Source organism: Protopterus annectens, chromosome 9.part0, assembly GCF_019279795.1.
Source record: "Protopterus annectens isolate FY-2018-M chromosome 9.part0, PAN1.0, whole genome shotgun sequence".
Classification (NCBI taxonomy): domain Eukaryota; kingdom Metazoa; phylum Chordata; order Ceratodontiformes; family Protopteridae; genus Protopterus; species Protopterus annectens.
In genome coordinates, this window is record NC_056743.1 from 1,172,756,619 (window position 1) to 1,172,780,783 (window position 24,165).

The 24,165-nt window shown below is 42.0% G+C and overlaps 1 protein-coding gene across 1 annotated transcript in view; it reads right to left on the reverse strand.

Annotated features, from left to right (window-relative positions):
• The window catches only part of PATL1 (PAT1 homolog 1, processing body mRNA decay factor), a 1,960,792-nt gene that overhangs the window by 1,149,959 nt on the left and 786,668 nt on the right, over positions 1-24,165 (reverse strand). Inside the window, exon 6 of the mRNA XM_044084059.1 lies at positions 14,066-14,173. Coding sequence (XP_043939994.1) covers positions 14,066-14,173 — 108 coding nt within the window. The remainder of the gene's footprint in view (positions 1-14,065; positions 14,174-24,165) is intronic.

Below are 24,165 nucleotides of genomic sequence, written 5' to 3' on the forward strand. Positions count from 1 at the left end.
CACATTTACGCTTGGGAACTATACTGGATAAGGGAATCTCTGAGACCACACTACAGTGCAGAACACGGCAGAGCAACGAAGCGGTCAAGTGACTTCTTTCCCAGGTAAAGAATTTGCTGAACAGCCGCTTTGCTGTTTTGCCTGTTCGCTCTTTAGGTGTTGATGAAAACACATTAGACAAAATGCGTTTTCGTTCTAATAGGAACCCATATTTTTCTGTATTTAATAACTTTAAAATGTACTGCTTTGACTGTAATGTGAATATTACCACGCGGCTGTTACTTGGCCTGTTCTTTATTGCATCACTGTGCAGGGTAAATTATTGCTATAGGTTTATTTTTATTTTTCTTAATTGCTGTGCTCAAACATAAATGGGGTCTGCTGTGCACTGTAAGTTATTTTAGACTAGCAGTTAAGTGATGTCTTGCAAGTAGTATTTTCAAAAGAGAAAATGTTTGCTTAAGTTTATTTTTTTTTTTGGGCGGGGGGACATGTTCAGAAGTGGAAATGTGTATATTTTGTTTTTAATGTTGTCTTCAATAACTTTAAATGTACTGGTTTGATTATAATGTGATTACAGCCGGTGCTGCTGCTGGGCATGTTTTTTATTGCTTTATTCGGTTTATTTCTGTTTTTCTTAACTGCTGTGCTCAGAGGTAAATGGGGTGTATGGGGTCTGCTGTACATTCCAATTTATTTTAGAATGGCTTTTAGTGATTTACAAGAAGTAATTTAAATTGAAAATGCAATGACCCTTCAGAAACCAGGCACTTCATTTGCACTATCATCAGATGCTTCCAACAAGGGAAACAAAATTCCACTTGTAGTGAGACAATTTTCCAAAGAAAAAGGGGTGGTGAATGGTATTTTGGACTTCAATGAAGACCCCGATGAATTTACCCAGGCTACAACACAACAGATTTAGAACATTATGGAAAAGTACTTGTTGCCCTGGAACAGCATTTCAGCATATGGGGCTGATAATGCCAGTGTGAACTATGGAAAGAAATGTGGTGTGCATACCAGATTAACAGAAAAGTGCCCATCACTCCAGAAGGCTAACTGTATTGCCTACATTATTTAAAAAGCAGCAGCACAACTACCTTACAATGTGGAAGTGTTTCTAATAAAACTTGTCAGCCATTTCTTAGGTTCTAACACAAGGACCAGAGACTAGAAAAAGTTCTTTGACTTTTGTGGCATGGAATATGACAAACTCTAAGGCATGTGCCAACAAGGTGACTGTCACTTCTCCAAGCCATTGACAGAGCAGTGAAAAATCTCCTAGTGCTCCAGTCATATTTCTTCTCCCTGGGAGAAGAGGAGACGTTCCCTGCAGATATGGCAGCACTTTTCAGATAATGAGCATGGCGAGAATGCATTGCCTACACTGCCCCAGTACTATTTGCACTTTCTCAGTGTTGTTCTTGTTGGTTTCAATGAACATATGAGTATATTAGAAAAAGCAGCACTTTCTGTCATGGAAACATTTTCAGTAACAGTCTAAAGGAAAAACTGTAGGCAAGAGCTGAAAATGCTTTCTTTGGTGGAAAACTTAAAGCACTTGTGAGCACATCAGACAGCACTACTTTTAACAAACTGAAAGGAGACTTTGTGTTCTTGTAGACAGCAGTTAAGTGGCTTGACTTTACTGAAAACAACTACTTGCTTACACCAAGTTATCTTTAACTGAGCCCTTTGTTTTCAGTTACTTGCTCAGTGGGACCATTGCCCTGCAGGACATAAATGAAGACCATCTTTTCCAGGAGTATTTAGCAATCAAGCCCTTTCTCCAAGAATTATGTAACAAGCTTATCACCAGGAGAAAAGTGGCTGAAGCTTTTCAGAGAAGGGCCTGAGCTGACTGCACTATATCCAGTAATTACTAGGGTATTATTTACACCAACATCAAATGCATTTGCAGACAAGAGTTTTCTCTTTGGTAAAAAATAAATGGACAGATGTGTGAAACCGTTGTGGTGTGGACATGTTAAAAGCATAGCTAATGATGAATATAAATTACTGGAGGAAATGTAGTGACTTTTATTCAAATATATCAAACCGGGCACTTCTTCAGGGCATCAAATGAAATGCAAAGTACACATCTGAAAATAAGTGATGTAGTCTACTTTTCTTGTACTGTGCAGTATGTAGTTGTTATTGTTTGCTTTAGCTGTAATTTGCAGTAAACATAATAGATTCTACACATTTAAACTTTTTACTGTGCTTGTGTGCTGTGCAGTATGTAGACTTTTTAATGTTCTTGTTTCTAAATAGTCATGGTTGGTCTGATAAGTAGAATTGTAAGAGTTTTAACTTTTCTAAATAAACAATTGTCTGTTTAATATAATATGAGTAGTGTGTTTTCTGTAAAGTTTACCTACTGTTACAACTAAGTAATGTGTGTTTTTGCAGTAATGCTTCACTTTTACTGTTAAAACTTCATAATTTAAATGGTTTGCGAGATTGAGATTTTACTATGCTGTAATAATTTCACATTGTTGTACCCATAACTGCATCTCCTTCAACACCCCTGTGGTGATGTCATGGTAGGGAACACGGTCAGTGTCACATAGGCCACATCCCCACATCCACTTTGGCCAGCTTAAAAGATGGCAACCCTATTATTCTGCCACTCTTAGTAATCTTTGTGATATAACAGCCAAGACCAATGCAGGAAAGAAATGAAAATATAATTAAATGATTTTTTCTGTATGTAAAATGTTTAGTGTTGGATTACAGGGAAGGACAATCACTTTTTGGAAGGAAATAATTGACTTTTGGGTGGAGATATCTATAGATTCAACATGGATGCAGGCACCAGTCAGACTGTAAACACAGGTACACTGTCACTCTGCTGGCAAAAAAACAACGCAGGACTTGGCTGAGTAATTTACACAAGCTAGGGGTAATGTTCTGTGCTGGATTATTAGATAATAAGCTTTACAAAGGGTGCATTTTTTTTTTGGCAGAAGGTAGATAAATCTATTGATACAGTTGGTTGGAACTTGCAGGGCTTTTTTTTTAATTGAATTGTACATGTTACAGGTCACATGAAAGGTGGAAAAGTTTTGAAATTATTTATTGTGGTCTCATTTTTTTATATCACAAAAACCTGGCATTTTAACAGGGGTGTATAAACTTTTTATATCCACTGTAGTTGTATGCTGCTTTTTATTTCTTTTTGCTATGATGAATTTTTAAATATTTCTACAGTTCCTCAAAGGCCTGCCCAGCTTCCATGTATGATGTTGACAAGTGGAAAGAATATTTAGTGTACAACAGTAGATGTCATAGTTTATTTAAAACCCATCTCTCTGAATTTCTGAGTAGTTTGGGGTTTGTGTTCCCTCATTGTCTTGTTTGACTGCAGTAGTCATTTTTCACAAATACTGTAACATTGCCAGTTTTCAGGATCTTTCCCTTTTCAGACGGTGGACTTCCCTTTTGTTGAAATATTTGTATTTTAACCAGGTTTGGAGTAGATTTTTATTAATTTTTTGCTGCAGTATTTGCAGTGCACACACACACAGTTTTCTACTAACACATTTTGCTGTGTGATGGCTCATCAGTTTGCTGATGCACTACTGTGTTATAAAACTTGGTCAGTTTCTTAGATATGTCTAAGAACCACACATTATGTCTCCTAGATCAGTCATATAAATACCAGTTTTTGTTTTAAATCAGGTTGAATTTCTTCATTCACAACCAGTCTCTCTTAAATTTTCTTCTCAGACTTCTGGTTAACTGAAGATCTGTTCACTTGTCAGTTCAGGGACTGTCTCAGTTTCTTCTCATGAACCACTTATTTTGAAAACCTCTGAATGCATCTGGTCGTTTTTTTCTTTTGCTTTCCCTAACCAAAGCTCTTGCATCCACAGTTGATGGGACAGCCATGTGATCTTTCTTTGCTGGCAATTCCCTTTCTTCTAAGTTTCTATTATTGGTTAAGTAACCAGTTCCTCCCTCTGCAGGCATCTAGCCAATACCCTAAAATAGCAGTAAACGTTTATTAACAGTAGTGTTGATTACTGGCTTTTTCAAATATAATCACCTTTTGCTTAGAGTTTTAAAGGAGAAGTCCACCCTCTCCTACAATTTAGCTCAACCCTTAGATTGCATTTCCCCATGCAGTATGATTTCAGTATTGATTAGGTATCAAAATCCTCCTTGTACTTCATGAAACTTACATTTCCTTACTTTGGAAAGCAAGGCCCTTGGCCGGCCCAAATACCAGAGACTTAGCATTTCTGCATCGGTTGCTGTCGCTTGAGAACTGACGTCAGGGTCAGTGGTATAAAGTAAGGCAGCCAATGCCATTACATCAGTTTTTCTTGCCCTAACCTGTGAGGAGCCCCTAAAGTAGGAGCCCAGGTTCTGGTGGAAGAACCCCACCAGTGGAAAATAAATACCAATATGTCCCTGGTAAGGAAAGGAGAACAACAAGGAAGAATGGTAACAAAAGGTGGAGGAGAAAAAAGGGGAATGGAGGGAGGGAAACCAGGACTGCAACAGTGAATACACTCTACCATATACATTTACGGTAAGTGTACACAACTGTAATATGTTCTTCGTGCTTCACTGTTGCAGTCATCACATTTGGGTAAATTCCCAAAGCTGAGGAAATGGGTGGAGGCGGTCAAGGAAGCTAGGGGCTGGCTAGGATGCCCTGCAGGACTGCAGAGGCAAACCCTGCCCTGGATTTGGAGAAGAGAGGCAGGTGGTAATGTTTGGTAAAAGTGTGAACAGATATCCAGGTGGCAGCCTCCAGGATGGCCCTGGTGGGGACTCCTCTGAGGAAAGCTGCAGAGGTGGAGGCTGCTCTGGAGGAATGTGTCCTGGCACCTTGAGGGGAGGCTTACCAAGCTGTTTGTAGTAGAAATGGTTGCAGTGTGCTATCCATTTGAAATGGTTTGCTTGGAGATGGGTATGCCTTCTGCCCCTGTAGCAAAGCTAACCAGCAATTGATCAGACTTTCTGAAAGGTTTAGTCCAGTCCAGATAGTGTCTGAGCTGTTTGCGCACTTCTGGAGAATCCTTTCCCCCTTGTCCTGGGGATTAGGAAAGAAGGTGGGCAAATTAATGGATTGGTTGAGAGCCGCACTGGACACCACCTTGGACATGAAGGATGGGTTAGTTCTGAGGGATATCCAGTCTGCATGGATGATGATGAAGGGTTCCACAGCCATGAGTGCTTGCAGGTCGCTCAGAGACTCTTCTGGCTGAAGTGATGGCCAGAAATAAGGCCGTCTTCCAGGAGACACATTTTAGCTCTGCAAAAGAAGCTGATTCGAAAGGAGGCAGGGTGATCCTTTCTAAGACAAAGCTAAGGTCCTGAGCTGGTGTTGGTGTCCCTTCTGGGGGGCCTCAAGTTGCTAACCCCTTTGTGGAACTGTTTGATCAAAGAGTGTGAGAAAAGGGTCTGCTCAGTGGGAAAATGAGCAGAAAGAGCAGAGGCATGAATTTTTATAGAGGAGAAAGAGAGACCACTGTGTAGTAGGTCAGCTAAGTAATCCAGGATGAGAAGGATGGAGAACTTTGCCGTACTGGCCACCTTAGCCTGGATCCAGGTGCAGAACCCTCTTCCATTTATCTGCACAAGACTTTCTGGTGCTAGGGCGTCTGAATTCACGGGAAACATTCAGAAAGTACAGTTGTGTACACTTACCATAAATGTAGATGTTCGAGTGTAGTCACTGTTGCAGTCATTACATTTGGGTTATCTGCTTGCAGGTAGCCCTTAGTTGGCCTGATTAACAAAGTCTTGGGTCCTGCGTCTGTTGCTGTCCATTCTTCCATGACGTCAGGTCGTCAGGGGTATAAAACATGCAGCCAATTACATTACATCAGTTTTTCTTGCCCCAGATGTCAGGTGCCCCCCTAATGGGAAGCAATTAAATATAAAAATACAAAGACATACCTCCAGCAAAACAGCAAATAGACCAAAAAGGCTTTTAAGCATAGTAAAGGAAAGTAGAGGTATAGTCAAAAGAAGTTAGGGGGCTGGACGGAGGGTAACCAGGACTGCAACAGTGAATACACTACAACAATTACATTTATGGTAAGTGCACACAACTGTACTATGTTCTTCATGTTTCACTGTTGCAGTCATTACATTTGGGTAGATTCCCAAAGCTAAGGATGGGAGGAGATAATAAGATAGCATTAGGGCCAACTATAAGGCCCTGCAAGACTGCAGTGGCAAAGCCAGCTCTGGATTTAGAGAAAATTGGCAAATGATAATGCTTGGTAAAAGTATGTACAGAACTCCAGGTAGTAAGCTTCTAGGATGTCCCTGGTAGGGACGCCTCTAAGAAAGGCCGTAGAGGTAGATGCAGCCCTGGTGGAGTGAGGTCTGATCCCCTGGGGGATAGGTTTTCCATGGTGCTTATAGCAGAAATGAATGCAATGGCTTATCCATTTAGAAATGGTTTGCTTTGAAATAGCCTTCCCCTCTCTGCCCCTGCAGCAAATGTCACCAACAGTTGTTCAGATTTCCTTTGAGGTTTAGTCCTGTCCAAATAGAATCCAAGTTGTCTGTGCACATCTAAGGAATGCAGTATCCGTTCCCCTTTATTCTGTGGATTGGGAAGGAAGTTTCGCAAATGAATGGACTGAATAAGAGCCACACTGGATACCACCTTGGGCATGAAGGATGGATTGGTTCTGAGGGACACCCTGTCCGCATGAAAGATGATGAAAGGCTCCACTGCCATAAAGGCCTGTAAATTCAGATACCCTTGTAGCTGAAATGATTGCTAAAAGGAAAGCTGTTTTCCAAGAAAGAAATTTTAAGTCTGCAGTAGCAGCTGGCTCGAATGGAGGTAGAGTGAGTTTCTCCAAGACAAAGCTAAGGTCCCAGGCTAGGGTTGGAACTGTCCTGGGTGGTCTCAAATTTTTGGCCCCTCTGAGGAACTGCTTGAGCAATGGATGAGAGAAGAGGGGGAGGGGTCCTGTGTTATAATGACCTGAAATGGCTGAGGCGTTGATTTTAATGGAGGAAAAGGACAGGCCCCTGTGAAGCATCTCAGTTAAGTATTGCAAAATCTGAGGTAAATTGGGCGCTGCTGTGCTCATCCCTTGAGATTGGTTCCAGGCACAGAATCTTTTCCATTTTTCAGCATAAGATTTTCTAGTACTAGGCCTCCTTGCCTCTAAAAGGATATCCATCACAGGTTTGCTGAGGGATGGTAAAGGAGAGATTAAGTAATTAGACAGACTGCAAGGTTCAGTGTTAGAAGCTGAGGGTGCAGAATCTGGTTCTCCTGCTGAGACAGCAGGGAAGGAGTCTGAGGCAGATGCCATGGGATAACCGTGACACACTGTGCAGGAGGGAGTACCAGTGTTGGTGCGGCCAGTCTGGAGCAATCAAAATCATCCTTGGTTTGTCCTGTTTGATTTTTAGTAGTATTTTGGAGAGCAAGGCAGAGGGGGGGGGGGGGGAGGCATAGACTGATAGGTTTTTCCAGATGAAGGACAGAGCATCCACTTTCCAGGCTTGCTTGTGGGGAGTCCTTGTGCAAAATTTGTCCAATTGGTAGTTCTGGGGAGAGGCAAACAGGTCAATATCTGGGCTCCCCCATTTGCTTGTCAACATGTTGAAAATCCTTGGTTTCAGTTTCCAATCGTGTGGGTCCATGAGTTTTCTGCTTAGTCCGTCCACCAGTGTATTTAATTTTCCTGGCAGGAATTGAGCTTGTAGGTGCACTTGGTAGCTCAAGGCTGTGTTCCACAATGCCATGGCTAGTCTGCAGAACGGGTAAGAATGTGTACCCCCCCTGCTTGTTTATGTACCACATAACAGTGGTGTTGTCCGTCTACCATTAGTTGTGCTGGAAAAATGTGGTCCTTGAAGGCTGTCAGAGCATTCTGTACAGCTAACAATTCTTTTTGATTGATATGCAGGTGCACTTGACTTGGGTTCCATTTGCCTTGAATGCACTTCCCTGCCAGGTGAGTCCCTCATGCACAGTCTGATGCATCTGTTGTTAGGGTTTGGGCGGCAGGGGGTGGTGTGAAACGTAGTCCCTTGTTTTGGTGGCAGGCCTCTGTCCACCAAAGGAACTCTAAGCGCAGGCAATGTATGATAGGAATCATTGTTTCTAGGTCTTGAGAATGTTGACACCATATGCTTTTTAGATACCACTGTAGTTTCCTCATATGCAGTCTTGTATATAGAATTAGAAGAAAGCAGGAGGCCATGAACCACAAGGCTTGCAGTATTTTTCTTGCAGATAGCAGGGTTTTTGTGGCCACTTTTTTGAAGTAGGTTGTCAAATGAATATGTTTCTCTGGCGTGAGGTAAGCCATCTGGGAAGTTGTATTCAAGCTTGCTTCCAGGAATATAATTTGTTGACAGGGTACCAGGTGTGATTTATTTTCGTTTATGGTGTACCCCAGACAAGTTAGAATCCTTTGTACAAAGGCCAGATGATTCAAAACTATGACCTGGCTTTCTGCCTGAATTAGACAATCGTCCAGGTATGGGTATATTTGAATATTTCTTTGCCTGCAAAATGCAATAACTGGAGCTAGGCACTTTGTGAATACCCTGGGAGCAGTAGATATGCCAAAGAGAAATGCAGAGAACTGATAGTGCATGAAGCCTGCTTTGAAGCGTAGGTATCTTCTGCAAGATTCCCTGAAATGGATGTGCAGGTATGCTTCTTTTAAATATATTGCTGCCAACCAGGCATCTTTGCCTAGCATAGGAAGTAACTGAAGAGTCACCATCTTGAATTTTGGAATCCCCAAAAAGGTGTTTAGAGTAGACAAGCCCAGGATAGGACGCAATGAATTGTCTTTGCTGGGTACCACAAAAAGTCTCAAGTAGAAACCTTGCCCCTTTTCCTCTTCTGGTACCAGCTGAATAGCCCCCATGCTTAAGAAAGAAAGCACTTGTTTTTGGGCCTCTGCCCACTGATTTGGGGGTAGGTCCGGCCACCCGCTTGGTGTTGGCAACGTGTGGAAGTGAAATCTGTATCCCTGGGACACTATATTTAAAACCCATTTGTCCTGGGTAATGAGTTCCCAATTCTTTGCATGAAGAGCAATCTTTCCCCCCAAAGGGGCAGTCAGTTGATAAGTGCTTGGAAATTTTAAAAGGAAGTCATTGAGACAGTTTACCATAGGGGGGAGTCTTAATATTCCCAGATCTGGAAGTGGAGGCCCCCCCACTGCTTAGTTGTGTGTGTTCCCTGGGACTGAAACATGGGGTTTTGCTGTGTCTGGGTTTGGCTTGAAAAGACCTGGAAGGTGCTGGAAAGGACCAAATTCTTAGAGGGCCAGTGCCTACTAAATCTAAGAGGCTGAACTTGTAAAAAAATATTTAACAGTTTGCATAGATTTAGCTTTATCTTCCATCTTTTTAAGAACTTCTTCAGCAATGTTGCCAAACAGGCAGTCCTGATTTAAACGAGCATCCAACAATTTAGCTTTAACATGATCAGGCAAAGATTGCTCCTTAAGCCAAGCATGCCTTCTGAGCACAGACCCAGTAACAGCAGCCCTGCAAGAGGCCTCTAATGAATAAAAACCACATTGCAAAGTATGTTTTCCAACTTGTTCAGCAGAATGCATTAAATCCTGTAATTCTTTATTTTCCACAGTCTGGAATCAACATCATTTTCTGTTTAAGCAGTCCAATAACATGTTGCTGATACTTTAACATATGAAACTGGCAGTTTAAAACCCTAATGGCCAAAGTTGCAGAAGTGTAAACCTTCTAACCCCATCTATCCAGCGCCCTGGAGTCTCTATCAGAAGGGGTAGGATTTTTAGCAGTAGAAGCCTTAATGCCCTTGGGCCCCTGTGAAATAGTCTCTGGATCTGCAATAGGATTTTTAAAAAGGAACTTGTGGGACTCCGAGACCTTGTAGTATCTGTCAGGTTTTCTGTGAGCAGGAGGCAAGGAATCAGGGGGGAAACTAGATTCCGAAAAGGCATCAACAATGTCTAGTACAGGAGGAATAGCTAAAGGCCTATGCTGAGGTAGGAGAAGGAAATCCCTAAGCCTCTTTTTTGAATCAGAAAAATCCTGGCTTTCCTAGTGGAAATGCTCCCTTAGAGTATGTAAGATTTCCACAAAAGAAAAATCCTCAGGAGGGGAAGCAGAGGGAATGGAGTCCTTTGCATCAGAATCTTCATAAGTAGATAAGGGCAAATTCAGATCATCAGAAGAATCAGAAAAAAAACAGAATCCTGATCAGAAGATTCATAATCAACTTCAGTCCTCCTAGGCCTCTTAGAAGGGGGGAAGGGTTGGCTACCTCTGATTATAAAGTTATTAGATCTTCAGCCATTCTTAGTATTTGTTTTTTAGGCATAGAGGCCTGAGCATGTGGCCTGGGCATCGTTTTTTTAGGCATTGATCGAGATTTAGGCCCAAGTAAAGGAGGAGGCATCGGTTTAATATGCAAGTCCGTAGGCCTGAATACACCTTCAGAAGCCGGTGCCTGCACAGCGGCTCCGGACAATCCAAGGTAGAGACATCCGCGGGTTCCATAGTTGAAGCATCTCGTGGCATACCAGACTCAGAATGGGTCTCAGTAGAGGCCTGCGAATCAGACGTAGCAGGTATCAGGGGCTGCGAAAGCGCCTCAGTGAGTACCGGCAAACTGGCGACTGGCTTAGGAGAAGCATCATCAGCAGTTTTGGACCTTGGTGGCCTGTCTCTGTCTTTATTTTTACATTTTTTTGGAATCCCGGTAGTCGGAAGGCTAACCGATGACATTTCTGGAAAATTAAACTGAGAACCGAAACATTTAGAGGTGAAAATATACAGACGACAGATAGTGCGCTGATTAAATAAAGCACAAAACCAACAGCAAGGTACGTCGTGGTCAGGGCCTAGGCAAGGAATACATTACGAATGAAAATCTTTATGAGGTATTTGCTTTCTGCAAGTAATGCAATTATTAACTTTTACTTACATCAGTAAGGAGATCCACGGTGGTGGTGCTGCGGTAGTGTTGTCGCCTCACAGTAAGACGCTGACCGGTTCGACTCTCAGCTAAAGCGTCATATGCATGGAGACATGCGTGAATGGGCGTACCTTCGATGAAGGGTGTGCATTAGAGCTGGCAACTCGGCACGTAAAAATCAACTGCCAATCATTAGCGGACTGGAGTTCTGCAGTGGCGACCCCTAACCGGGAAAAGCCGAAAGACACAACAACAACTTACATCAGTAAGGAGCAAGAAAAAAGTTTCCCCAATGGGGTATTTAGCTTTAAGTTGAAGACTTTGGTTCTGAAACTCGAAAATGAAGATTTCAGAAGTCGGCCGACTGGCACTTGCGAACTGCTTCTGCTTTGGGCACCGTGCGGTAAGAAAGACTGATGTAATGGCATTGGCTGCATGTTTTATACCCCTGATGTCATGGAAGAAGGGAGAGCAACTGACGCAGGACCCAAGACTTTGTTAATCAGGCCAACTGCGTGCTACCTGCAAGCAGATAACCCAAATGTAATAACTGCAACAGTGAAACACTAAGAACATCAGAGAGCTTTCAAGGAAACCACCTTCAGCTTTTAAAAAGAAAATGGCAGTGAAAAGAAAAGATGCACATGATCTAACTACAAAAATCAGAGCTTCACTGGATTGAAACAAGCTGCCTGTGAAGAATGAAACAAAGGACAGAAGACTGAAGAAAGACTACAGGACTTGTAAATGTGGGAAAACTGGCAAGCAATAAATATGCCTACATGTTACTGAAAGTGTGCTGTTTTCTTTTCTCTTTCTTGTTAATGAGTATAAGTATCTCTGGAAAAGGTTAGACCTGATTTGCATAAAAATGGAAGTACCAAGAAGGTGGTAAGGCTAGATCAGAGTAATCATTAAGGTATTACTAAATCTGTTAACTGGCAACAAGTATGATTTTTTTCTAGTAGCATGTGTCGACCCCTAACCGGGATAAGCCGAAAGACACAACAAAGTACAAATGGTAAAGTTTAAAAGTAAAAGTGCTACTAATATGGTATCCTAAAGCAAGACTTGTCAGAGAGCACGCTTTGAGCACACTTCATGGCCTACAGCCAAAAGACAACCTAGACCAATAAAGATACAGGGTTCCAGTTTTTGTTTTTCATAAAAACCACAGACCATTACTTGCATGCTGGCTGGCTTAATTAGGGTGTAGGAGTAAGCAATCTGTGGTAAACTGAAATAAAATGACAGTACCAACATAAGCAAACTAGGTAGAAAAAGAGAGAATATATACAGTGAAAATTTGTAAACATTTCTAATATGTGCAAACACTAACAGAAAATGTATATACACAAAATCTCATAATCTGTTAAGACTGAAAATCAAAATGGACGGAAGCAAAGGAGTATGTCAGAATGGACATGGGATATAAAGTAGATGTTAACTGAAATAAGGTAAAAGACCAAACCTAATATACAGATTGCAAAAGGGAGAAAAAGCTGATAAGGAGTAAACTCTATAAACATTATATTATCTTACAGGTAGAGGGTGACACAAGTATTGAGAAAGATTCACAGGGAGAATCTTTCTTATGGTAGAGGCAAGAACAAACTATAATGGGGTGGAGGTGCGCGAGTTGAGAAAGACAAATGGGAAGAGGTAAATAAAAACCTGTGTCCCCGGCAGACAAAGAGGTATAAACAACTACTTATAAAAAGAACACAGAATGGCAAACTTTCAAATAGACAAACCTGTGCGTATGCAACTGCCCCTAAGGGGGTGTGGGTCTGAGTGGCTATGGGAAAGACTACCATGAAAAACAAAAAAATGGAAGCCATTATTTGCATGTTTCCTGCTGACCAAGTAGTTTACTTGTACACACATTCATATACTGTCCAAAAAAATCATTCTGGTAAAGCATTCTGCAAGTATATATAGCAACACGTAAATAAAAGTACTCACATACCGGCATATACCATTATCTGTATACCCAAGTGATAAGCTGTCCTGGTAGGGTGGTGTAGGCAAATCTGTGAAGACGTGAATAATGGCAAAAAGGGTGTAGCTTGGGGAACTAGTAGAACAGTCCAGGAAAATATTCCTAATGAGAATCTTACAACAAACTGAAAATAACCTGAAAAAAATCATAGTACTTAATGACAGCTCCAAGCGTATAGTGTTCTAGGATTCATGTTCTGGACATGCATTTGTAGAGTTGGGATGGTTTCCACCAAGTCTGCTCTATTACCCCTTTGGCAAGGACCTTTATCTCTACTGCAGACAGCTGTCTAGTAGAGAGGTTCAATAATGGCATCAATCCCCGATTCTCCTCTGCTGCTTGTTGTGTTTATTGTGCTGTCCCCTGGTCTACAGAGTTTACACCACACACAACGTTCTTCCACCCTAAATGACCGCAAATGCAAAAATCATCATTCATTTCTGAAAGCCAATACTGGACTAGCAACCAATCAGTATCTGCTGATCACACCCCCTATCACCTTACATCCAGGGTAGCTACACCCCTTCACCCCACCGCAGTTATGCTTCTGAATATATATATATATATATATATATATATATATATATATATATATATACATATACATATACATCAAAAGCTACACCTCCTTTTTCCTTAATCTGTTATGACCATAAGAGATTCATTTGATACTAAAAATACATACGCTTACAGATATGGTATTTCAGGTCACACAGGAGAACCCAGCCTTTGTTTTTCCCAGTGATACCATCCAACCTCAAATTACGTACAAAATGGTCATCTCAGCCCTTAGTCTGAGACTCCAATGGCTATCTCAACAACCCGTCAGATAGATACGCTGCTCTGTGCTTCAGAATGAAGACATTTAATATCAAGAAAGCAGAACAGCATTCAGTGTCAGTCTGGGCAGGGTCATGGCTTGTCTGTAGGCATATCTGCGAATGTTATGCTTAGGAGAAATGACATGAAAAATGAGACTATTTCAATCTGTAAGGAAGGAAAAAAAACACTTCAAAAAGCATGCATCATTTAGCTTCTGTAACCAGATACAAAGAATTAAATTAACCAGATAGGTCTACAGAAAGTGAAATATTTAACACATGTTTTTTGTCTTTTTTGTGGGGGTAGGGGGCAATACTCACTGCTACATTCATTAGCTGATTTGGAGACATCCTGGACTCACTGAAAGCAGTTGGAAAACGCTGCTGTAGTGGGGCACGGATATGAACAGGTGTTGGGCATAGAATTTTCTGCATAGATAAAGAAAAAGCAATAAGTGAAAATGAACTGGGGGATTCTGATAATTATCATATACACTATAAATTACACAGCAGTGGCAGTTTGCTTAATCATACAGTAACATGAAGAAATCAAACACAAGAAGCATTTTCAACAGATAGCTTCAGAGCTGTTTGTATATGAACCTCAGTTCTTGTAACTGAAAAATATATAACCAGTTCACAAATGCAACAGTTATAAATTATTGACTCCATTTGCTCGATGACCTCAACAAAACAAAATCTATACTAAGCTACCCTGGTAAACTCTGTTGCATTAAAAAGGGCTGGGTGCTGGGTACACAGACAAGTATCAAGCAGGAAAGTCACCTGATCACATCACTCCGCAGATCCAAAGGAGAACAGCCAAGACCACTGGCTAATAAAGTTTACAGACAACTGCAAACTGGGGTTTGTCAAGTCATCCTATAACACACAACACCTCCAGAAAGAACATGCTCGTAAATGTACTAAAAACAGGCTCAAATTAAATGCTAAAAAGTAGCATCACTTTTGGTAGGCAATCCCTCCTCTCTTCACAGTGTATAGACAAAACACCTCTACAAAATAGAAATGTAGTGGGGGGACCTATGTATAGGAGTAAATAGCACCCCCACCACCACTTTTACCCATCATGGAACAATGGCTGTTGGATATTCTATTTAACCTAGCTAATTACCAGAGGAATGATCATCAAGGTTTAAAGAAGTAATCACCCCATTATACTCTGTATTAATCCGGCTAAATATGAAGTAAAACACCACGTTTGAGATGCATCTCACTAAATCTATCAAACAATCAGACAGACTCCAAATGTTCTTAACCAAACAGATGGCATAACTTAAATAGTACAGTTTTGTACCTACCATAAATGTAGATGTCCGAACTGGATAGCATCTGCAGTCATAACAAGTGGGTTGTCCTGTCGTCAGGCAGCCCTGCAGTCGGCCGGATTCCAAAGTCTGGGTCCGGCTTCGGCTGATGTCGCACTCCATCCGACGTCATCTCTGTTGGTCTTCGGGTATAAAAGCATCAGCCGACGCCATTTTCCTCAGTGTTTCTTGCCCCAGATGCCAGAAGCCCTCTTGCAGGGTAGAATTTGGATAGATGCCAATGTTTCCAAATAGATAGAGGTAAACACAACAATAAGCATATATGTACATATATACAAACAAATACACCATAAAAGACTCCCCCCCAACAGCTAGCTATAGGAGGGTAAACACCCTAGGAGTACCACAGAGGGGAAGGAGGGAGGGTAATCCTGACTGCAGATGCTATCCAGTTCGGACATCTACATTTATGGTAGGTACAAAACTGTACTATGTCCTTCATGGATGCATCTGCAGTCATAACAAGTGGGTAGAATACCATAGCCAACTAGGGGAGGAGGTTAAAGGTAGATTATGGTGTGTTTAGGATCCCTTGCAGTACAGCAGTGGCAAACCCTGCTCGGGATCTGGAATAAAGAGGCAAATTATAATGCTTGGCAAATGTATGCACGGAGGTCCAAGTAGCCGCCTCAATAATGTCTTTGGTTGCCACTCCTCGTAAGAAGGCTGTGGTAGTGGCTGTTGCCCTTGTAGAATGAGGTCTTATGTTCTGTGGAATTGGTTTTCCATGGAAGGAGTAACAGTATCGTATGCAATTTCCTATCCATTTGGAGATTGTCTGTTTGGAAATAGCTTTTCCTTCCCTTCCTGTTGCATAGGCTACAAAAAGTTGGTCAGTCTTTCTGCTATTTTTGTTCTGTCCAAGTAGTAGCGTAGCTGTCTATGTACATCCAAGGTATGCAGTATTCTTTCCCTCTGTTTTGTGGGTTGGGAAAGAAGGTAGGTAGGTGGATTGCCTGGTTTAAAGATACTCTGGATACCACCTTAGGCATAAATGTAGGATTAGTCCTCAAGGACACTCTATCTTGGTGGAAGATTAGGAAGGGTTGCACTGCCATTAAGGCCTGTAGTTCTGAAACCCTCCTTGCTGAAGTAATTGCCAGTAGGAAAGCAGTTTTCCATGACAGGTGTTGTAGGTCTGCTGTTGCTGCTGGTTCAAAGGGTGCTAGTGTCAACTTTTCTAGCACAAAGTTTAAGTCCCAAGCTGGTAATGGTGGTTTCCTTGGAGGTTTTACATTCTTGATTCCTCTGAGGAACTGTCTGAGCAAAGGGTGCGAAAAACAGGTGGATCAAAGCTGTATTCTGCTGAAATAGCTGATGCATGTATCTTGATGGAGGAGTAGGACAGGCCTGAATGAAGAAGTTCGGCCAGATACTCCAGAATGTTAGGCATATCTATGTTTGACGCATCTTTTCCTCTTCGGTACTCCAAATGACAAACCTTTTCCATTTTCCAGCATAGTTCTTTCTTGTTGAAGGTCTGCGTGCTTCAAGAATAATGTCTTTAACTCTTTGTGAAAGTTCTGGATTAGCTGCTGCTATGTGATGTTCCATGCAGTCAGTTGCAGCGTTTTTAGGTTTGGATGTATGATGCTGTAGTTGTTCTGAGTTAACATCAAAGGCATCAGGGGTATTGGCCACATGTTGTTCCGAGACATGCTCTTCAGTAGTGGGTACCAGTGTTGTCTTGGCCAGTTTGGGGCTATCAGGATTATCCTTGGACGTTCTTCCCTGATTTTTAGTAGTACCTTGTGTATCAAAGGGAGAGGTGGGAATGCATATGCTGTTAGGCCTTTCCAGTTGAAGGAGAGTGAGTCCACTTTCCATGCTTGTGGGTGGAATGTCCTTGTGCAGAATTTTTGAGCTGGTGATTGAGAGGTGATGCGAATAGGTCTATCTGTGGCATTCCCATTTCTTTGAGATGGTCTTGAAGATGTCCGGTGCAGCTTCCATTCGTGGGCATCAAAGTGGTTCTGCTTAGTATGTCTGCTAGAGTATTGTCTTTCCCGGTACAAATATTGCCTGTAACTGAATGTTGTAGCTGAGTGCCAGGGTCCACAGGTCCAAGGTCATTCTGCATAGGGAGTATGAATGAGTGCCTCCCTGTTTGTTGATGTACCACATGACTGTGGTGTTGTCTGTCCTTATCATCAACTGGCCCTCTTTGAGGAATGGTTTGAAATTTTGGATTGCCAGTTTTACTGCCAGCATTTCTTTTAGATTGATGTGCAGGTGAAGTTGATCCTGTGTCCACAATCCTTGCACGCATTTGTCCAGCATGTGGGCCCCCCCATCCTAGGTCTGAAGCGTCTGTTGTGATGGTCTGGCTTGGTTGACATCTGCGGAAGGGCAGGCCTGGGTTTGACTGGCATGCCTGAGCCCACCATAGGAACTCCTGTTTTAAGCATGGGATTAGTGGGATTTCTGTTTCTAGACTGTGTCTGTGTTGGGACCATAAATTCTTTAGGTACCACTGTAGTTTCCTCATATGTAGTCTGGCAAATGGGACCAAGATTATGCATGATGCCATGAAGCCCAAGGCCTGTAGAAATTTTCTTGCTGTTAACTTGTTCAGTTTTGTTAGTGCCAAGAAGTAAAGAGGAAGTTCTTTTTGTTTTCTGTAGTCAGGAATGCCATTTGTTGTACTGTGTCCAATTCCGCGCCCAAGAATGTCCTTGTTTGGGATGGTATCAGTCTTGACTTTTGTAGATTGACTGTGTATCCCAGTCCTTGTAGCAAGTAAATGACCCTTTGTAAATCTGTTGTCAGCTTGCTTTTGTTGTCCCCTTGTAACAGGCAGTCGTCCAGGTATGGGTAAATTTGAATTCCCTGTAGTCTGCAATGGGCGATTACTGATGCCAGGCATTTTGTGAATACTCTGGGCACAGTAGATAAGCCAAAGGGCAATGCTGAGAATTGATAGTGCTCTGATCCTGCAAGAAATCTGAGGTATCTTCTGCAGATTGGTCGAATGGGGCGTGCAGGTATGCCTCCTTGAGATCTAGAGTTACCAGCCAAGACTCCTTGCCCAGCATGGGAAGAAGTTGCTGGAGGGTCAGCATTTTGAATTTTGGGACAATGATGTATGTATTTAAGGTGGACAGGTCGAGAATTGGTCTCCAACTTTTTTCCTTTCTTGGAACTAGGAATAGTCTGGAGTAGAACCCCTTTCCTTGTTCTGCTGTTGACACTCTTTCCACAGCTCTCATGTTTGCTAACTCCATTATCTGGCGTAGAGCCTCTGTTTTTTGATTTGGAGGTAGATTTGGCATTCCTCTTTTGACTGGTAAAGTGTGGAAGTGAAACCGGTAACCTTGATCTATGGTTTGTAAAATCCACTTGTCTTTTGTTATGTAGTGCCAGTTCTTTGAAAATAAGGTTAACTTTCCGCCTAGAGGAGCTGCTATTTGTTCCCTGGTAGGCGGTTAGGATTAAGTCACTGTGGTTGTGCTGATGTAGTGGCAGTGGCTGTGTCCGTGCCTCTATTGTTACCTTGCCACTGTGCGTCCTCTGTAGGCACCTCCTCTGGATTGGTTTCTGCCTCTGAAGCGCCTATTCCTGCCCTTTGAAATTTTGTGGAGTCAGGAAAGGACCAATTTTTGGCAGGCCAGTTCCTGCTAAACCTTGGGGGTTGAACCTGCAAGAAATCTTTAACCGTTTGAACAGATTTTGCCTTTTCTTCCATTTTCTTCATAACCTGCTGGGCAGGTGTACCAAACAAACTTGTCTTGTCCATAGGAGCATCTAGCAACTTAGCTTTAACATGATCCGGTAAAGCTTGTTCCTTTAGCCATGCATGCCTTCTTATAACTGTGCCTGTCATGGCTGATCTAAATGAAGCCTCCAGTGCATCATAGCCACATTTTAAGGAATGGTTGCTAACCTGTTGTATGTTATTTACCATCTCTAGTACATATTTCTTATCAAGAGATTCATCAGTAGTTAGTTTTTTAGTTAACTGATCAAGCATAAACTCTTGGTATTGTATCATGTGAAACTGACAGTTTAAAGCTCTAGCTGAGAGAGTAGCTGAAGTGTAGACCTTTTTACCCCATCTGTCTAGTGACCTTGCTTCCCTTTCAGAAGGAATAGGGTTTTTAGCTGTGGTCGGCTACTGCCTTGGGACCCTGGGATATAGTTTCTGGGTCTGCAAGTGGGGCCTTGTAAAGGTGGTGATGAGTATCTGGCACCCTGTAAAATCTGTCTGGTTTGGCAGGGGCTGGGGGTAAAGAATCTGGGCGGAGCAAACATCATTGAAAGCATCATCCACCACAGAGAACAGGAGGTTTAGCTAAGGGGCTGTTCTGTGGGAGCTGCAGATAGGTCCTAAGTCTTTTTCTGGAGTCTGAAAAATCCTGTTGCTGCCATTGGAACTGTTCTCGCATGGCATGCAAGGTTTCCCCAAAGGAGAATTCTTCTGGTGGGGAAGCAGATGGAATGGATTCTTCAGCATCAGAATCTTCAAAATTGGAGAAGGAGCCTCAGGCTGGTCAGTAATCTCTGATTCATCAGCAGAATCATCAGAAGGCACTGGCTCAGGGGGCTCTGCCCTAGGTCTCTTCTCTGGGGGCTGAGAGGCCCTGTCTGGGTGAGATTGAGATCCTCTAATTAAAGAAATTAAATCTTCTGCCAAAAGCATTTGAGAACTAGAAGAGGGCCTGGATGAGGGGGGTATAACAGGCACTGATTTAGTAGTCTTGGCTGCTTTAGCCCTGGCGAAGGCCTTAATGGACATGGCTGCTGGAGGCCTAGCAGCACCACGTGCTGGGGTAGAGACATCCAAGGGGATGGTGTCTGATAAGTCAACCACCGTAGTGGGTAAAATTTCTGAGGTCGATTCAAGAATTGTAGCAGGGACCTCTGTTGTAAGAATAGGTTCAGCTGTACTTTGAGCAGTTTTCGGTTTGCCGAAACCGAGACACTCATGATTGGCTTTGGCGTGGTTTCGGCGAAACCGCGGACCCATGATGTCGGTCTTTATCTTTGCGTTTTGGAAGATTGTGGAGTCGGATGATCCGGCGGCATAATGTCGCAAAATCAGTACCGAAAAACTGTTCTGCAAACTCCGACCGGCCTAAGCGTTCGTCGGTTAAAAGGCACAGGCGAACAGGCTGCTACGTCGTGGGCTGGGCCTAAACAAGGCAGACAGTAAGAGTGGAAATCTTTATGAGGTATTTGTTTCCCACAGGTTAAACAATTGTTAACTTTTTCTGACATCGGCTGAGGCAAGAAAGAGTCCCCAGCGGGTACTTAGCTTTAGAAGTCTTGAGTAGTATTCGGTAGAAGTAATCTCTGGATCCGACCGACCGGCACTTGCGAACAGCTTCTGCTTCGGGCGCCACGCGGCAAGAAAGACTGAGGAAAATGGCGTCGGCTGATGCTTTTACACCCGAAGACCAACAGAGATGACGTCGGATGGAGTGCGACATCAGCCGAAGCCGGACCCAGACTTTGGAATCCGGCCGACTGCAGGGCTGCCTGACGACAGGACAACCCACTTGTTATGACTGCAGATGCATCCATGAAGGACATCCCTGTGTTACCCAGAGAGCCTGGACGCTGCAGCCCTCTCATTCAGTGTCTTACACACTTACGAGAGGAGATCTCTATGTCACTAAGTGTGCTATTAGCGACCTGATTGTCCTGGACTTCTTTTATATCCACAAGTCTGACAACTCCAGCAATACTAAAACCAGGGACCTAAACCTTAAATAAAACACTATGGAAGGTTAGGCTTATAAAACAGCACCTACCAAACCTCTGGAATAAACTTCCCCTGCATGATAAGCACTACGACTCATTCTTTTCCTTTAAACATAAACTAAATGAACTGATAGGCATCTGCAAATTTACTTCAGGATTGAATGGTACTGTCCTCAAGGAGAAAAGAGGTACTATCAGAGGGGCTACTGGCAAGGCGAGAAAGGTCACACGACTCAGCGGCCTTGGAATGATTCTACAATCATAAAACCATCTACTTTCAGGTACTGATTATAGTTCAAAACAAGCGCTAAAGTCAAAAACAAATATACTGAAGTTACAAGACTTTCACAGGATCACCTGAGGCAAGAATCATATGAACCGTGATGAAACATGAAACTCACTGCCACTCCACATACCAAAGAAATGAAGTCCAACTTTCCCAAATATGCCTCTTGAATATAACTTTAAAGCACAACTCTATATCTCTTAGTGCAAAAAATCTGGACAAAGCCTAAAATAATTGGGGAAGGCCCAAAACAAGGACACAATTTAATTATTGTTCTTATAAACTTAGAAATTTGCTAGCATAACAGGATTTGTGTTTGCATACATTTTCTGAAGGATAACAAGTCTGAAACTCAAATATATGTAATTTAGTAACTTCAATCTTCAGTGATTTGCCAGAAAAAAAAACAATTTTATGAGTAACAGACCAAAAATATATGGCAAAAATCTGGACATTCTGTGAACATATGGACAGCTGAGAGGCCTTCAGGTACTGCACTGCACTACCTGGGAAGTACTATTAAAAGGCAAAACATAGTAGGTCACATTTCAGTATAATATTTAGATAACATAATGTTAGCAATGCAGATGTACTCAGTCCTGAACTAAACATTTTATATATTCGCTACAAAAGGAAATGTTTGAGACAAGTTCAAGCAAAAGGTACTGCACTATTAAGATTTACCCTAGCTAAGAAAATACATATGACAAACTTCTCAGTGTTAAGAACAACATGCTACCTCACTACCCAATCTCTATCAGTTAAGGAGGATGTTCACATACACTATAAACAACTACCAGGCCATCAAGAAGGACATTATAATTTAAGTCACCTATTACATATGCACTGAACGATTTCCAAAACGTACACAAGTATAAAGAACTGTGCTGCTGGGAAATCAGCAGTACAAAAACTGAGAAGAAAGAAAGACCCATTACAGAGGCCTGTATGACTGACACGTAAGGTAAGTATTTGGATATCTGTACTACCTTCTTTAGAAAAGAATCCTGGAAAAAATGTATTGGTAGAACAGAATGCCTAACAGTTCAACCCTAGAGGAGATAAAACAAGGAACTGGCCTTACGTTAATCTTTCCTTCTTTAACAAAAAGCTTAAAAATGATTTAGCAAATGGTTCAAATGCAATCAAGGATAACAGGTGCAGGGAACTTATCTTTTTGAAGATCTGCAGAGTACTGGTGCTTCAAAAGCAAATATTAACTTATTTTCTCTGATGTAACAATTTTATGTTTTGTAAATTGTTTGGTAGTTTCCTTAAGACTTATCTTATTTAAGTTGCACTTAACTTTTATTTTTAATTATACTGTCAAGTCTATGTACATTAGTGTGACATATGACTTTGGCTCAGGGCCACACCTTAAAAAAAAGTCGACAAGATCACCTACAAAGTTAAACAAAAGAACAACTGTCTAGTAATGAGCTGTTAAAAGTTTCCCTGCTTCTTGAAAATAAGCACAAACTACATGCCCTGGAATGCATGCTGCATTAACCAAGAAGTCTTAAATCAAAACCCTACAATATACACATTCCCCAAAACAGAGACGAATGCCCTGGCCAGATGGGTATCTATTAAGTGGGCGCCATAATCGACTCTCCAGCCGACACAAGCATCCTCCAAAAGAGCCTCATAGAAACAGACAACTGGTGCCAGAGTCATGGCCTCAAGCTAAATGCCAAAAAGTGTATAGTCATCCCCTTTGGCAAAAACAAAGTGCCCACAAATTACCACATAGGTGGTAATCCATTAAGTACAGAAGAAGTAATTAGGGACCTGGGGACCCAAGTTGATAGCAATCTCTCATTTGACAACCACGTGGCCAAAGTGGTTAGAAAAACATTTTATATAGCTCACCTATTCATGAAGGGATTCACATCTAGATCAGGGGAGGTCATCGTGCCTCTTTACTCATCCCTCATCAGGCCCATAATTGAGTACAATGCCCTTTTGGGATGTACCTTACCAGACACCTGCAGCAACTGGAAAGACCCCAAAAGTACTTCACCAAGAGGATCAAAGGGCTCAAACAGATGCCATATGCTGCCTGGTTAAAGAAACTCCAGCCCTACTCAGTGGCATACCGCTTGTTCAGAGGCGATCTGTGCCTGACGTATAAAGCCATGTCCAACCCGGAATTAATGGACATGCTGCACCTCAGAAAATCCATATCCCATCGAGCTACGCGCTCGAGAGACTTGAACCTCAGCACTGAAATAAATAGGACATGCTGGAGGGACAGATTCATAACCCAGAGGCTCCCTTCAATCTGGAATAAAATCCCAGTCCAGGTAAGGCAGAGTCATTCATTGACTCTCTTCAAGAGGAATCTTGATGAGTGGATGGGAGATGGTAGGTTTACCCCGGGTATCACGTCTGTGTCACTGTTAGACAGAGGCACAGTATACTAACCTCGAAAAAGGGCATAGCAAAATAAATTTAAAATGGGTGGCAAAAGCCAAACGCATTCTGGCTAGGCTTATAAATGCCCTAGGGCAGATAGCCTACTATGAACCTATGAACCTAAGTGCAGTGGCAAAAGACAGTATTGTACAGTACACACTAACAACTATGGACAATGGTTACTGTCCAGACTGGTGTGAAATGTACAATACTTGGTTACTGTTTTTCCAGTTAAAAAACAAGTATTATTAGAAACAATGAGAAGAAATCGTACATATAAAATATTAAGAAAATGACTGACTACCAAACTTTCAATAAAAAGAAAGATGTGAAAAGGATTTGTTTAAATTCACAGACCACCCTCGGGCAGAAACAAGAGTTACTATAAATAAAGAATGACCTGAATGATGCTACGTACAAGGATTCTTTTCATATGAGAACCTAAGGCCATGAGTATGGCATGAGAAAGGCAATGGAAATGACAGCAACTGGATGATATTCTGGAACACAGAGTCACAAAATAGGAAATCATGAAAAAGGATGGCGCCTTCATGAACCTACAGATGAAGGCTTTTGCATAAAAATCTCCTTAGTTATCCCTACCTTATATAGGTCAGGGTTTTTTTTTTTTAAAAAAAAAAAAAAATATAAAACACACAATTACA